General features: G+C 52.5%; 1 protein-coding gene across 1 annotated transcript; it reads right to left on the reverse strand.

Annotated features, from left to right (window-relative positions):
* HOXA11 (homeobox A11) lies at positions 5,931-9,667 on the reverse strand. Its single transcript, XM_018047092.1, has 2 exons — positions 8,793-9,667; positions 5,931-7,369 (listed from the first exon to the last, which is right to left on the reverse strand). The coding sequence occupies exons 1-2, from the start codon at positions 9,511-9,513 to the stop codon at positions 7,137-7,139; spliced, it is 954 nt and encodes a 317-aa protein (XP_017902581.1). The 5' UTR covers positions 9,514-9,667; the 3' UTR covers positions 5,931-7,136.

Below are 15,370 nucleotides of genomic sequence, written 5' to 3' on the forward strand. Positions count from 1 at the left end.
CGCCAGCTCCGGCCCCTGCAGCGGGCTTGACGCCGGCATCCCGGGAAGCAGACCGCTCAGGCCTCGGCGGGCGGCGGCGGGGAAAGACCCTTGCATCCCGAGTGATTTGCCAGGCACTTGGCCTTGTTCTTCCCAGTATGAACCCAGTCGGAGGAGGAAGCCGAGCCTGAGAGGACCCAGAGAGAGCGTACGGGAGAGCAGGCGGCAGAGCCCCGGCGCTGGCTTCTGAGATGTAAGCACGCAGTTGCGGTCTCTGCCGGCAGCGGCTGCTCCGCTCGGCGCGCAGCACCCGGAGGCCGCGCCACTGCTTGCGCTGCGCTCCAGCCACTTCTACCTCTGCGCCCCGGGGAGACCGGCTCCGCGGACTGGGCCTCTGGGGTAGAGAAGAGAGGAACAGAAAGAGAAAGAAAGGAAAAGAGGAGAGGAGAGAGGGAGAGGAAAGAGAGAGAGGTAGGAAAGGAGAGCGCCAACTCGCTCCAATTCGACAGGATCTTGAGGCGGCAGTAGCATCGCCGCCGAATCAAGTAAGGGATCGGTGCCAAGATCAGGAAATGTCCTTCGCTCTCCATATTGCTCAAACGCCTCAAACGCACAAGGCCAAGGCAAATTTTCATCAGGCTAGGCCCACGAGGTCAACGAACTTGAGGACCAGAAGTTTCAGAGTAAGGCAGCCTAGGACCTTTCCCCAGATGGGCTTGGTCCTTACCCAGCTTGTCAGGAGAGTGAAACTGACTGGGACTGTTGTGTTCAGCAGTGCTACTGGGAAATGCCACAAAGCCAAGGACTGGCTGAGAAGGGGGCTTTGCCCTTTAGTACAGTTCATGCCTATCAGGAAATTTCTGCCCAGGGGGAAGTAGGTTCTGAGCATAGGAGAGGGTCCCTAGAGAAGAATGAGCCCCAGCAGGCAAGTGGGCCAGGACTGGGTTGTTTTCAGTTAAAATTATGCAAAAAGCATCTTCCCAGGCCACAGGTTCAGAAGGGCCGGTGGCCACAGGAGAAAAATGCTTGAGATAGTGGAGGCTAAATAAAATAAAGTGAAAGACAATGATCTAAACTTGTCTTTCTTAATATTTTTGAAAGTTGGACCCCCTTTGGTAAATCTAAGGCCATGTTCCGACTCTTACCCTGTGAAAAATGCAAATCTGTGTATTCCCACAATTTGACCCAGTCATTTCCAGGGAATTCACAGACATCCCCCTCCCCCCCCCAAAGCCTTTTCCTTGTGGGAATTCAGTAGCCCTGCTAGTTTGACTTGTAAGACAAGCTGGGTTCCCGGCTGTAGGCGCTCGGGCCCTGTCTAGTCAGAGCTCTGTAGGGTGGCCAAATGGCCTTCTAGGCTGACTGGGATCCAAGAGCATGCACACTCCAACCAAGGTTACAAATAATCATTTTGGTGCCTCGTCTTATGAGAAGGCCACCGCAGCTGAAGAGCAGAGAAGGCGGAAAGCCGGCTGTGAGCTCACAGACCATGGCATTGGCACTTGAGTCTTCACGGACCTTTGGGGAGAGTTGGATGTTTCTCCCTAGCATCTTTTTCCCCGCTTCTAATAAGCCAAATGGGATGTTGAGTTGTGCTGTTTCTTGCTTGGGGAAAAACAAAACAAAACAGAATAAGTAAGCCAGTGTGGGATCTTCTCTCTGGCCCAGGTCGGCCACTCTGCCTCTACTGCTGAGCCGAGAGCGAGAGTGAATGGAGAACCTATGGATGCACTTGGGACACAGATTGGCTTGCCCCGCTGGTTTGGACAAGAAGATATCCACACAACAGAAGCTCAAGTCAAATGCCTGCTGCCTTCTCAGTTAGTCTCGGAGCTCCCAGCATCCCCGACTGCCCCCAAGGCTCCACACTCCCCAGACTGTAACACCGAGGTGTTACCTTCCTCAATAAAATATTCCATTTATTGATCATCTCAGCTTTCCCAGGGTTCCCCACCCCCAAGAAATTAAGAAAAGCAATTCAATGGTCGGCCTCTGGATATTCTCTCCCTCTCGTCCATTTGCCTCCTTTTTCTCTCTTTCCTACTCTTTCCCAACTGCCGAATTTCTCTCTTGGTGGTCAGAATGCCTTTGACCTAAAACTCTCTAGTGTCTGCCTGCTTCAACCAGGCCTGTGCAGTTGCCGGGGACCACATTTTATTTAGGAGTAAATATTGCTCATTTCTACCTGGTTCATTACACCCCATTCAGCTATGGAGCTGAAGTAAATGCCAGGCTAGTGAAATAAGCCCTCTGTTGAGAATTACCCTGCAGTTTACAGAAACTGCATTCCCTCTCCTGAGTAGGCCCTTGCAAACTACGAGAAATAATAAACTGATATTATTTTTAAAAATCTTACAAAGAATACCAGGCACTGAGATTGAGATAGCCAGTAAACAATTCGTATCTGGAGGTTGCTCTCAGCGCTTTCTGGGTGCAGTGTTATCTGATCGGCTGTGGAGTGGAGATGCAGCCCCGGAGAGGGAAAATAAATGCTACTTTGACATATTCGGCTTTAACAAAAATTCTGGACTTTTTCAATTCATGTATTTACCGCATAGTTTAAATTTTGGAAGGAGCAAAGACCTGATTCTCCCATTCGTCTTTAAGAATGTCAGCATTTTCAGGGATGCAGTATTTGATGTCTTCTTAGAATCAAACAACCTATCCCTAAACAACCTATCCCTAAACAACCTATCCCTAAACAACCTGCTTAAAAGTTTTTTCTAAATCCAACCACTGAACCGGCCCTTCTCTCCTGATGGGGGAAGTGTTGGAGACTTTTTTTGTACATGCCTCACATACACCCCTCAATTGCAGTATCCTCAGTTTTGTCCATCATAAACTGCCTCTGGCCTGGAAACGATATTAGGAAAGGCTCAGGCTGCAAAGAGCACTGTGTGGGCGCCCACTCCTTGCTTTATTCTGGCAGAGTTTGAGAGACCATACTCAATAAAGCCTGGTGACTGTGATCGGCAAAATTATACACTCATACACAGCAGCATCTACTTTCTCTAAGATTCCCCCCACCCCACTAACCCATGCACGGTATATTTGTAAAAAGAAAATAATCATTTCAAGAAACTAATGAAAACACACTGGAATAAAAAATTTAAATATAGAAAAAGAGGGAATTTGAGTTTGGCTTCCGAAATGTAAGTGACATGATTATTTTAAACTTGTTTTATGACAACTCTGATGGAGAGATTGTTTGATCAGAGTTTATTCCCACTTCCAGCCTTGGGGAAATGTATTTACCAATACAATTTTTGCACGTTCACAAAATATGCAAAATGTCTCATTTTTACATCTAAGAAAATTGCTGCAAACCTCCAGCCAGGTTTATAGCGGTACAGTCCAAATAAGCAACACAGGTTTCTCTGGCAGCCTCAAAAATATAATGCGACTTCTCCTAATTGGCCTTTTTTGGAACAAAGGTTACCTCCAGTCTGTTGGGCAAACCTAGAGAACGCACCTAGTAGGAAATCAGCTACTTCCCTGACTTCTGCCCCAGGGAATAAGCCCGCCCCAGTGACCACAGTCGCTGACCACTTCATTGTTTAGAGGAGAAACTCTGCTTTCCCCAGTCCCGCCATCTCCTTTTTTTTTTTAAACCACCATAAGCCTGTATGCCAGCACAGCCAGGAAGATGCTCCCCATCCCTGTTCATCCCGTTCTGAGTATTTCTACAAAATCTAAAGATCGCCTCAGGTGAAATGCTGGCGCAGAGAGTTAAAACCGTCAACTTCTCCAGTGGGGCCTCCCCTGCTTTCCAACCTTAGGGAGCGTTGGGAGAAGGGGGGTGGGGTGGGTTGAGCGCCTATAGCGTCACCCCCGAGCTCACACACCCAGCCACTTTCGCCAGCCCTGCTCAGACACCCGGCCCCGCTCCCGCCCCAGCCAGATTGAAATTGCTAAACTTGGGGCCTCTTACCTTGACACATTTCCGAAATCACTGCCAAGGGACAGCTGGCTTCTCCGCGCCGCGACGCCTGCGAGGCCTAGAGAAAGCGCGTTGCTTTAAATTACAGCACCAACCACTTCTTGAAGGTGAGCCCCCTTTTTTTTGATACGGAGGAGAGCGGGACAAGTGAAATAAGGTAACGTGCTGCTCTTAGTATCAGAAGCAAACAAAGGCCAAGAATCGCGCTGGGGTTCCCCGCTCCCCGGCGGCTTTGACATTGATCGGAAGTGCGCCATCTCGTGGCGGCCGAGCGCCTAGACCCGGCCCGAACTCCAGCCCGCAGCGGGGAGAGGAGAGCAGGCTCAAGGCAGAGACAAGAAGGAGAGAATGTGCCCAGCCCGCTGCTAAAGAGATCTCATTTTTACATCTAAGAAATTGCTGCAAAACCCCAGCCGGGTTTATAGCGGCGCATTCCAAATATGCAAATTGGCCGGCCCCGGACGGGTTTACGACCACATTGTCACAGCCATCGGAGGATGGGCTTTTATAGGGCTCAGAAATCAAACCCGCGCCCGCTCGCCGCCGCCCGCCTTCGAACAGTCCTCCTGGCTAGACTCTCCCTAGCAACTTCTGAGACTTTGGTTAATCTTTAACCGTCCCAAAGGAAGTCTCTCCTTAAATCCTGGGCTTCCCTGTCCGCTCCCTCCCTGCCCCGCAGGAGAGTCCTTGTTCACCTCTGTGTGTCTATCAACCTAGACATTCATCTCGGGGTCTGTCCCATTTCCCTTTGAGCTTGATTTCCCCAGTCGCGCCAGTTAGACAAACACACAAACAAATAAACAAAGCGGGGGTCTGGGGTCTGGGGCCTGTCTCCAAATTCCATCCCCTCTGCTGCTCTCTCTGATCCTGCCTGGGTGGCTAGGGAGAGAGAATAGGATAGAGTGGGGTGGGATGGGGTGGGGTGGGGTGGGGTGGGGTGGGGTGGGAGGCAGTGAGGGTGGGTGGGGTGGAGGGTGGAGGGTGGGGGTGGGGTGGACAAACAAAAGGCACTGGCCTTTCACCCTGCCCCTCAAGGTTATGGGTGATGTCCAAATTTAAGGCAGAAGTTCAAAGGCAGGAAACAAAGAAAACCAGCATCTTTCTTTTCCCAAAGGGAAAAGGCAGCCTCAGCTGAGAGCTGGGGAGAAAGCGCCCTTAGATACTCCTGTGAGTCTGCTCTTTGTACCCAGACCAGTCTCCCCCTTGCTGAAGGGCTCCCCAGGGCACCCTAGAGTGTTTCCACTTCAGGCCTTCTAGTCTGGAAATGAGTGAGCCCAGCCTGGGATCAGACCCATTGGCCAACTCAAGTCCCAAGGCTTTCTCTCAGGGCTGGGTCAGTCTGAGGGGATGAAGCCCCATATTCCAGGCCCTGGGATACCCCATTCATTCCTGAGACCCCCACTTCCCCAAAGGACCTGGTCATTCACCTTGACTTCCTAAGCCTGGCTTTAATGGAGTTAAACCCTGAATAAGCCACCTCCCCACTTCCTCAGGGGCCTCGTAACTTGCCTCTTTCCTAAGGAGACAGTGGTGCTGGGGGTGGGGGGGTGGGGGGGTGGGGGGGTGGGGGTGACATTTGGCAGTAAAAGGCGAGTAGGGAGAGGAATGTCACACCAGGACCCAATACTCAAGTTTCCACAGTCTTTATTTTCCTTGTGCCCCGTCGCCTATATACATGGTGCGACTTACGAGGTGGGCTAGAACGGAGGACAGGGCATTACTCCCTTTACATGCAGAGCCACCAGACGCTTCTTCACATGTGGAGGCAGAGGAGATTTAGTGGGAGGGTGTCTACCTTTCTCAGCTGAGGTCCCCAGACCCTGACTGGCTGAACTACCTCAGAGTATCTCCCTAATGCTTTTCAAATATTGCAAAAAATTAAAAAGACCATTCCCAACACCCTTCCCATCCCCTCTAATACCCCAAAGGCAATCAACTAATGGGAAAAAAAAAGTATTCAAACAAAATAGGTTATGGTTCCTTTATTTACAAGTCTTTTGAACACCATCCCTGTATGAAGCATACATTCAAATATTTTTAGCAGTGAGTGAGTTTAACCGTGGAACACTGTAAACAGATAGAGCCTTTAAATATTCTCATCATCTTTTTCCCCCCCTCTACATTGCATCTTTTAAAATTCACTTTGGTTCTTGCAGGGAAATATATATATATAATATAATATTTATCTTTTAAAATAATTCCAAATCACTCTTGAGCTCTTGGAAGGTCACCGAAAGCTTCCAAGCTCAGTTCTGGGGTGGCGAAGGGCAGAGTGCGGCGTGGAAACTGGGTGTTTGGGAGACTCAAGCCCCTTATAGCTGTGGACTGCTGGCCAGGCCCACCGCTTCACTGAGCAAATCCAAGCTTGAATTAAGTGTGGCATAGACTTTGCCAAATTGCCGCACTCCACAGGCATTTCCTGCAGGGATCCGGGGGCCAGCGGCCTGGGTGCAGCCTCTAGGCTTTTTGATGTCTTCCACCTCAGGGAATGGTCTGCTCTGCCACTAGGCTTTAGGCCTAAAGTGGCAGGCCAGACGAAGACCCTCGTCGGTAGGAAAAACTAGGTGGGTTGCAGAAGGCAGTCAACTGCTAGAAGCTCGGGCCTAGGACAGTTCGGTGAGTGGCTAGGAAGAGTAGAGAGCCCGTGATGCCACCTGGGATGGTAAATTAGTTTTCCCCTCAAGGATCAACAGCTCTCTCCCACCTTGCATCAACCTCTTAATCCAGTCATCTTTCACATTAGCTTTGGAAAGCAGCCCCAATCCGACATCTAGGAATCCTCCCCTTTCCTTCTTCTCCTTTTCCCAAACTGAATTGGCTTTGGCGATCTTGACACAGGGGTCCTAGAGGTGACCAGGCTCCATGTGGAGGGTCCTGGGTTGGGATCATTTTCCCTGGGGGGCTGGGAAGGGTGCCCAGTCCCTGATGGAGACCACACCCAGCCCATAGCTCTAGCAGTCTCCAAAGGTGAACCACCAGAGGCCCCAAACCATTCATTCTCGTTGTTGGTGCACAACTCTCTGAATCCAAGTATCATTAGAAATCTTCACCACCACCGGGCAGCCTCCTTCCAGGCTGTCTCCGTGTATTGCCTTTCCTCTCTTGCACATCTCCTTTCTTGAAAAGTCACCATGTGCCTTGACCTTGTCAAGGGCAAAATCTGCATATAATCTCCTGTGTATGAAGCCCCCCACCCAGGTCCAGCTGGCTGGAGCCTTTAGAGAAGCGGATTGGCCGAGTAGTACTGTAAACGGTCTCTGTTAATTTTTTTTTCCTTCATTCTTCTGTTCTGAAACCAGATTTTGACCTGACGGTCAGTGAGGTTGAGCATGCGGGATAGTTGAAGACGTTTCTCTTTGTTGATGTACACACTGAAGAAGAACTCGCGCTCTAGCTCCCGAATCTGGTACTTGGTGTAGGGGCAGCGCTTCTTTCGGGTTCTTTGGCCACCTGTGAAGGCCGAAAGAGGCAGGGAGTGAGCCAGGTGTGACGGTTGCAATCCATCCCAGAGCTCCAAGTGAAGGGAAAGGGCTGGCCTCAGGGAATGGAAGCCCTGACCCAAGCCCAAGCAAGGTCCCCCCACTAGGTCCCTGCCTTCAGGCTCTTACTGCCGGCTGGGGGAAAGGCTGCGGGAGGAGGCTCAGCTCCGGATAAAAGCGAGCTCCTTAGATAGGCCCCCAGGGAAGCTGCTTACTCTGCTCCGGAGCAGAAAGGAGGGTTCCTCACTGCAACAGGCGAGTTAGTGCCGCGGAAACCGCTTTCAAAGCAGCGAGTGGGGGGTGCCGGCTGCCTCCAGCCCGGCCAGACTAAACAAACAGCCGCCCACGACCATTTCACCTTCCAGCACCTGGGCGGCCGAGTCCCGAGGCAGTAAAGGCGGCCCCAGCCCCAGACTTTACCGGCTACGGCGGGATTCGGCCCTCGTTAACATCTGGGGGCAGCTGCCGGGTCTTTTGTCAGCTTAAGTCCTGGCCATCAGCTCCTGCCTCCCCGGCCAGCCCCCTGGCTTCCGCGGGTTGGGGAGGGGGTAGCGGAAGCCCCCTACCCCGGGCCTTCCCTAAGGACCAAGGCCACCCAGCCATCCTGGTGCTCTGGCAGGGCTGGGGTGCTGTCCCCGATAGGCTGGAGGACAGAGGGGTTTCCCAGAGCTGCGGGCAGGCTCGACTTGCACCCCTTTCAATAAAACACCACCAGAAGTAAAGAAAAAACCCGCTTTTGACAGATTGAATAACAATCGTAACATGCAGTAGGACAGAAGGCAGCACACGTAATTGCCACTGCGCCCAAGGAAAATGGCTTCCTTTGGACAAAAAGGCCAACTTTGGGTTAATTTGTTTCTTTTAATATATTGCTGGAGCTAAGCGGGCTATTTTATCTGTTAAACACGCTCCTAGCGCCATCGTTAAACAGCGATGCCTTTGAATCCCGGCCGGGACTGGAGTCCCGGCGCAACACATGGCTTTTATAAAAATCTCCGGATTACCTCGCTATCAAAGGCTCCCGAACCCTTGCAAGGAGAATTTACAGGCGCCCACCTCCGGCTCCCCAGCCCCGAGCTGGCCCCGAGCGGGGTCGAGCTGCTAGGCTTGGGAGCCGAGAAGGGAAAAAAAGGGGAAAAGGGAGGTTTTTTGTGTTTTGTTTTTTTTTTTTTTTTTTGCAGGCATGCCTTGGCCGGTGGGTATTTCACGGCCAATTTCAGCACTCGCCACGTGATCCCGCCTTTTATAACAAAGTTTTGTTGGGGGAAAACCTAAAGGCCCTTCATAAACCTTATATGCTTATAAAACAGCATATAAAAATTTAACAGCGGTGCTGCGCTAGACTTCCAACTCCCCTTTCATAAAGCGCAGGGCGCGCTGCCTTTTATACGTACTGGAGCCGCCGGCCTTGTCCTCAGTGTGGCCGGAAGACGACTCGGGGCTGCTGCTGCTCTCGGGGCGCCTCCGCCGCTCCTTTTCCTCCGCCGCCGCCGCCGCCTCCCGGCAGCCGCCGGCGCCGCTGTCCGAACTTGAAGTTGCCGGCGTGCCCGTGGCCGCTGCCGCCGCCGCCGCCGCCGCCGCCGCGGAGGTCGCCGCGGCCGCCGGGGGCCCCTTCTCGGCGCTCTTGTCCCCGGGGTAGTCGGAGGAGGCGAGGTTTTCCGGGGTGCCGTAGGCCGTCTCGAAAAACTGGTCGAAAGCCTGCGGCAGGACGCCGTTCCTGCCCACGGTGCTATAGAAATTGGACGAGACGGCGGGGGTGGGGTGGTGGTAGACGTTGGCCGAGCTCTTGGCCAGCACGTCGCCAGGCACGCCGGCCGCGCTGGGCGCCTGCAGGCAGTCTCTGTGCACGAGCTCCTCCGCGGAGTAGCAGTGGGCCAGATTGCCGCGGGGGTGCCATTTAGTGGCGGGCTCAATGGCGTATTCTCTGAAGGTCACTTCGCGCACGGGTTGGACCTGGGGCAGGTTGGAAGAGTAGGAGTATGTCATTGGGCGCGAAGACGGGGTCTGGGGTAGAAAAGAAGGGAGGCTGGAGAAATCTGGACCCGAGACGTAGTAAGTACAACTTGGCAAATACATGTTAGAGGAGCAGGGACCACGCTCATCAAAATCCATCATTGGGCTACCTTGGGCTCTCCGCAGTAGCCGAGCTTAACATGATTCTCCACTGCAGCTGCCTCTTTGAAGCGGATCCGTGAAGTAGAAATTTGGAGACGTAAGCTGACGTGGAAATCTATCCCCATCCTTAGCAGGGAGGTGCTGGTCATGTGACCCGATGTTGAAATTGACAAGCTGCGAGCGAGTCCGGTTTTTTTTTTTTTTTTTCCCCTTTCCTTTTTTCCCCCCCTCCCTCCCCGGCTTCCTTTCTTTGTAGCCACCTCAGGGGAAGCAACAGATCGTCACTCGGTGTTCTCACCGAAAGCACGTAATCGCCGGTGTAACTCATGTTGGCTGGGGGGCCTCCCGGCGCGCGGCGAGGCTGGGTGCTACCCCGTGCCAATTGCTTGTGCTCAGCTGCACGGTGCTGGCCCTTGAGTGCGCCGAGGGCGGTGAGAGAGCTCAACTGCCACCCACCTCTCCCCGGGTGAGGGATGCCACAGGCTGGGGGTGGCCGGGTGGGAGCTCGTCGCTGCGTGGCCCGTGCGTGGTCTTGGAATCTATCTGCCTGGAGGCTCGCGTTCGCACCTCCTTCTGCGCTGTCCCCCTCCCACAGGCTTGCTCTGGAAACCACCTCTGCCTCCGATCTTGGCTGGACCCCCTTCGGGGCCAGGGTTCGCAGCCGTGGATGTGACTGCCTCGTGGCTTGCCCGATTTGCACGGTGACTTGATTACACGCTCGCATTCATGGTCACTTCCGAAGCGCTTTAGTGCCTTCCGTCCCTAAACCACCAACAACCAGGGCGGCTTCCCCCGCGGTTTGTCAGGGATCCGCAGGTCCCGGAAGGGCCTTCGTCTCACCCGGGATCCACCTCCCTTTCATTCTCCCTGCCGGCCTCCTCACCCCCACGCCCTGCCCTTGGAGAAACCCGCTCCTTCTCGCTGTCTGCCGGGGTTCGGAGGGACTCAACAGAGCCAGAGACGCGGGGGCTGCGCCGCTGCGCACTGATCCGCCCGCCGGGTCTTCCGGAGCTGAGGACTCGGGAAACCACGCGGTTGAGGCGAGCCTTGGGCGGCTTCACAGGCGCTGACATCCGAGGAGACTACTCCTGGGTATGCTGCACCTTCCCGAAGCCCACATCTGAGCTCAAGACCTGCAGGGAGAGTGGGGGGAAATGAGCAGGGGGCGAGGGCCCGGGAGCCGTGGCTGAGAAAGAGGTAGCGCGCCTCCTTTCCTCTGCAAAGCTTGAGGGCCAGGGATGTGCAGGGCAGAAACTCAAAAGGACCGAGGCCTTTCTTGCTGCTCATCCCACGGAAGGGACACAATGCCAAAGAAAAGAGATGTCCTTCTGAAACTCCCAGCACCTTCGATGAAAAGAACGCTTTGAAAAGGCTAGGTCTGAACTAAAGATACAGAGGTCATGGCGGCTAGGATGAGTCTAGGTTTTCTTGGGAAGAGGAAAGACAGAAACTTGAGATGGTGAAAACTGCTTGCCATCCTTCAGGACTGAATGAACAATATTCGGGAGAAGCAGAAGAGGAGGGCATAGAGCAGCCAGGCAGGGCCAGGAGCTGGGAGGGGCCGGGCTCTGAGGCCTCCCCACACCTATCTTCTTGGAAGGAGCTGGATGCGGCTGAAGGAAAGTTGAAAAATGAAAAAGGATAACCTTTTCCCTTTCCCCATCCAGGAAATAGCTGAAGGTATTTATATATCTTGGGGAGATTTAGAGTATAAATTCTAAGATCTTTGGTATTTAAGTGTCAACATCGATTTATTTATTTATTGCTGAGCTGACTGTAACTGACTCAATAACAAATCTAATCATGTATTGCACTGGAAAAGAAATTTCTCATTATGTATTTTCTCCAAATGATGGCCCACCATTGCATTTGAATACCCGCTGTAAATATCAATAATATCGGGTAATTACTCTGTAGTGAACTAATTTATTAGCATTCATGTTTATGTGGCTCCTACCCCTCTCCTTTACAGGGGTTGCGTATCACAAATCAAACTACTGGGACACATTGGTTTAATGAACTCTTTATTCAGGATTTGCTGCAAGAACTTCCATGCCCCTTGAATCCATGAGCTGAACTTAAAATTATTTGTGCATCTTCAGCTTGACGTATTTGTCCACAATGGCTTGTGCAGAGGGCAGTATCGGTGTGAGTGAGAAGGTCTGGTGGGAAAGGTCGTTTGGGAAGGGTAGCTTGAGACCTCCTAAAGCTGGGAATCATAGTTGCAGGATTGCCCTGCAGCAAAAAAAAAACAACAACAACAACAACAACTTCTATTTCCATCGGCGACCAACAAGGCAAAATATTTATTTCTCTACAGCATTTCTTTCTTGAAGACTGAATATAAAAGGGAGAAGGCGAGGTTTTCAAATAGCAGTATTTAAGTCATTCCCAGGCTGATTTTGGCTCTTTCCAACTCTCTCCCAGCAGCCCACCCAGTCCCCGCCACCCCGACCCTCGAACAAAAGGAATGCTTGAGGGGTTTCAGTGACTTTGCCATAACAAAGGCGCCACCACTGCGGGGCTTGCCCCGCCCCTGGGTGAAGGCAAACAAATTCTTGCACTTGTATTAGGGCTTTTAAGACTATAATTGAGCCCGGGGGCGTCTAGGAGAACCGAAAACAGTTCTAGACAGACCTGGGGTTTTATAGCAGTGTTGGCAGTCAACTTCAGCTTGTGCCTGAGCAGACCGGCTGCAGTGGCTGCGGGGGACGCCAGGCTATCAACCCTGGCTGCACACAGCCCCTCTCCCAATTAGATCAGTTTTCCCCTTGATGCCAGGGAGAGGGGGGCTCACCGCAGAAAGGTCGGTATAGGGACCTTCTCTTCCACAGAACCAGTGCCTCCCACTTTCTTGAGAGCCAAGCTGAGAGGGTGCTGGTCAGTCCGGATCCCATGGGTGTCTGCAAGAGACAAAGGCAAATTCCCGAGGAGAGGCGGGGGGTAGGGAAGGTGCTCTGGGAGCCACTGGCAGAACTGAAACGGGGTGCAGGTAGGGTCTTGCAGCCTGGAAGGGGGCAAATGGGGGCGCTGCTGTGAAGATAGTAGAGAATAAAAGCTTTTGATGCCAGAAGAAGGGAAACTGCCTGGAGCTGTGAATGCTTTTTAGTTCTTCAGCAAGGACAGGAGGGGGTGCTCAGATCCCCAGTGCTGCCCACAGTTCCCAGCTTTGCCTGCTTCTCCCCCTCTGGCCTGGAATATACTCATGCTGTGAATATTTTTTTGGGGGGAGGTGTTTGGTGTTCAGAAGTGGGAGCAGCTCTGAGGACCAGACCAGACCTTGGGGAGGCAGAGCTTTGGGTCCTTGGTTTTAACTTTGCTCTGAGCCTAATTGACTCTTCCACTTTGCAGGAGGCCCAACAGCCAAGTTGAGCCCACCCGGCTGGAGAGAACACCCGATGGGGTATAAGTCCGCCCTGGAAGGCCAAGTGCGAGTTTTTTTTTTTTTTTTTTTTTTGAGGAGTCCAAGATGGGCACGGCTGTGACATTGGCCCTGGAGACTGATTTCCCACGAGCTGTTCTTTCTCAGAAGCTCCACTGTGCAGGACCATCTCCAGAAAACACTCTTCAGCGTGTATTTCCTTTTATCGTCAACCCGGAGCCCCATGGCAGCTAATGTGAGAGGCCAAAAATGTTTTGGAGCAAGAAAAACAAAGGCAGGAAGTGGCGGCAGCCTGACGGTGCGTGTGTGTCTGCGGAGAAGGGAGGGAGCCATTTCAATCTCTTCTTGTTTTTCCAAACTTCAAGGTCTAGGCAGCCCTAGCAGGGCCGCGCTCCCAGTGCAGCGTTTGGAGATGGCCACCCGGACAGGAGAAGGCTGGCGCCCGAGCCAGCCTCGTCAGGCGGAAACGGCTAACGAGGCGATTTGCTCAGCAGAGCAGACCAAGTCTTTCCAAACTTCATTTGATTTGGCCCTAAAAGTCAGGGATTGGGGGATTCTGCAACGCCTCCCAGACCTTCCTCGGCAGGCGGGCTGAGTGTGTCTTGCCGGAGATTCTTGAGCTCTGCACTCCACTCCACGCCTCTTCCCAGGCGGGATATGGGAATAAAGTGTGTCCAGGTGCATCTACCCAGCACTGCCGCCTCCCCTTCTTCTTGCAGCCGAGGGGTCTGGGAAGCAGCCGGAGGGTGCCTGCTGGCAGTGCCCAGGCTGGGTAACCTTGGCATGGTCAGTGCGCACCAGGGCAAAGTGAGCCTTTTCACTGGAGTTATCCTGTGTGTGCATGTGTGTTGGTGGTGGGGGGAGGGAGGAGAGTCATTTCCAGCATAGTCATTCAAGGGAGATGAGCAGAAAGGACCGTCACTTGATAGGCAGCCTAACAACTGTTCACTCCAAGGGAGGATAGAACTGGGGGGCAGGGAGTGCCTCCAGACTCTGGGCTTCTCATCCCTAACTGATCATGCTCCTACGCTGCCTTCTTCTCTCTTTGGGGCTGATTTGGACTTTGGCAGCGGCTCATTGTCCCTGAATCTGAGAATGCAAAGTCTCGGCGCTTGCACTTGCAGCCCTCAGACTGCTCAGTGCATAACCCTTAACATGAATGCCAACAGCCGGCTGCCCGCTCACTCCATTTCCTCTCTAACCATTGTCTGTCTCTATCTTCTATCTCCCTGCAGCTCCTGCTTGCCAGTCACCTGCTCTGCCCCTTTCCAGCCAAGTTTCCCTTTCTGTGGCCTCTTGCCTCTTCTGATACTTCCCCTACGCTGAGCCAGAGCTAATGTGCCACTGGAGGGCACTCGGTTCGGAAAACACAGTTTCTCTGGAAGCTGGTTAGGTTCCTGATTCTTCTCCCAGTTCAGGCTTCCACCAGGGGTCTGAATTGGACCTCTCACCTCCTTCTTTTGAACATTCTATTCCAAGGCCCTACCAGGCTCTTTTTCTCTCCCTCCGTCTCTCATCAACAGTCCCTTCTCTTCTTGGAACTCAACTCCTGATTTTCTAGGCCTGGCAATCTTGGATGGCAGCTGGCCTGGGAGGGGGCAAGGCCCACCTGACAGACCAAAATTCACTCCCAAAGATCTCTGGTTGTTTGTGGATCACATAAGATACCTTTTTTTTTTTTTTTTTAATTCTGATCTGAGCCCCTACCATCCTCTGTTCCCAAATGTCACACCTGTTTCTAGAAAACCATAGCAAAGATTGTGGCAATGCTTGCACAGTGCACACAGGTGCAAGAACCAGCTGGAGGACCCAGGATGAAAATGGCTATCAAGCCCTTCAGAGGGTTGGAGGCCAGGTCCCCATTTGAGGGCTTTCTGTGTCCCAGTGGGAGATACCCTGGAGGCACATCTATCTGTCTTCCTTGGTAAAGCCCAGGAGATCTCCTAGAATTTATTCTTAGGAAATGGTCTATTGGCGGATTATGGCCAACTTTTCACATTTCAAGACACTCTCTAGAGGAGACACTGAGGCTTCAATAAAATATCAAGAGACCTCCTTCTGTCACTAAGGATGCAGGGGTTAATTTATCTCCTTGGCTGGGAGAGACACCTGTTCCCCCCTCCCCCAAGCTCTTCCTCCCTTCCCTAAAGCACAGGAACAGGTAATGCCTTGAACTTGAACTTACAGTTGACTCTTTTTTTGACTCACAGTTTAAATCTCCAAGGTCCTTAAACATCTGAAGAAGTCCACATCCTTCCCGTGGCTACTGAGGCATCAGGTTTAGCAGGGGGTCTCAGACAACCAAGCAATCTGGTTACTATTTAGTGTGTCCCAAGGTGATGGGAGAAAGAGAGTTACCTCCTTTGAGAAGAACTATTTTTATTTTATTGTTGTGGACTCATTAAAGATTTTTTTTTCCCCTACTGAGTGGGAACAGATGAGGGGGTGGGGGCTGAAGGGCAAAGCCCTGGTTCT

Source organism: Capra hircus, chromosome 4 (genome assembly GCF_001704415.2).
Source record: "Capra hircus breed San Clemente chromosome 4, ASM170441v1, whole genome shotgun sequence".
NCBI classification, from domain to species: domain Eukaryota; kingdom Metazoa; phylum Chordata; class Mammalia; order Artiodactyla; family Bovidae; genus Capra; species Capra hircus.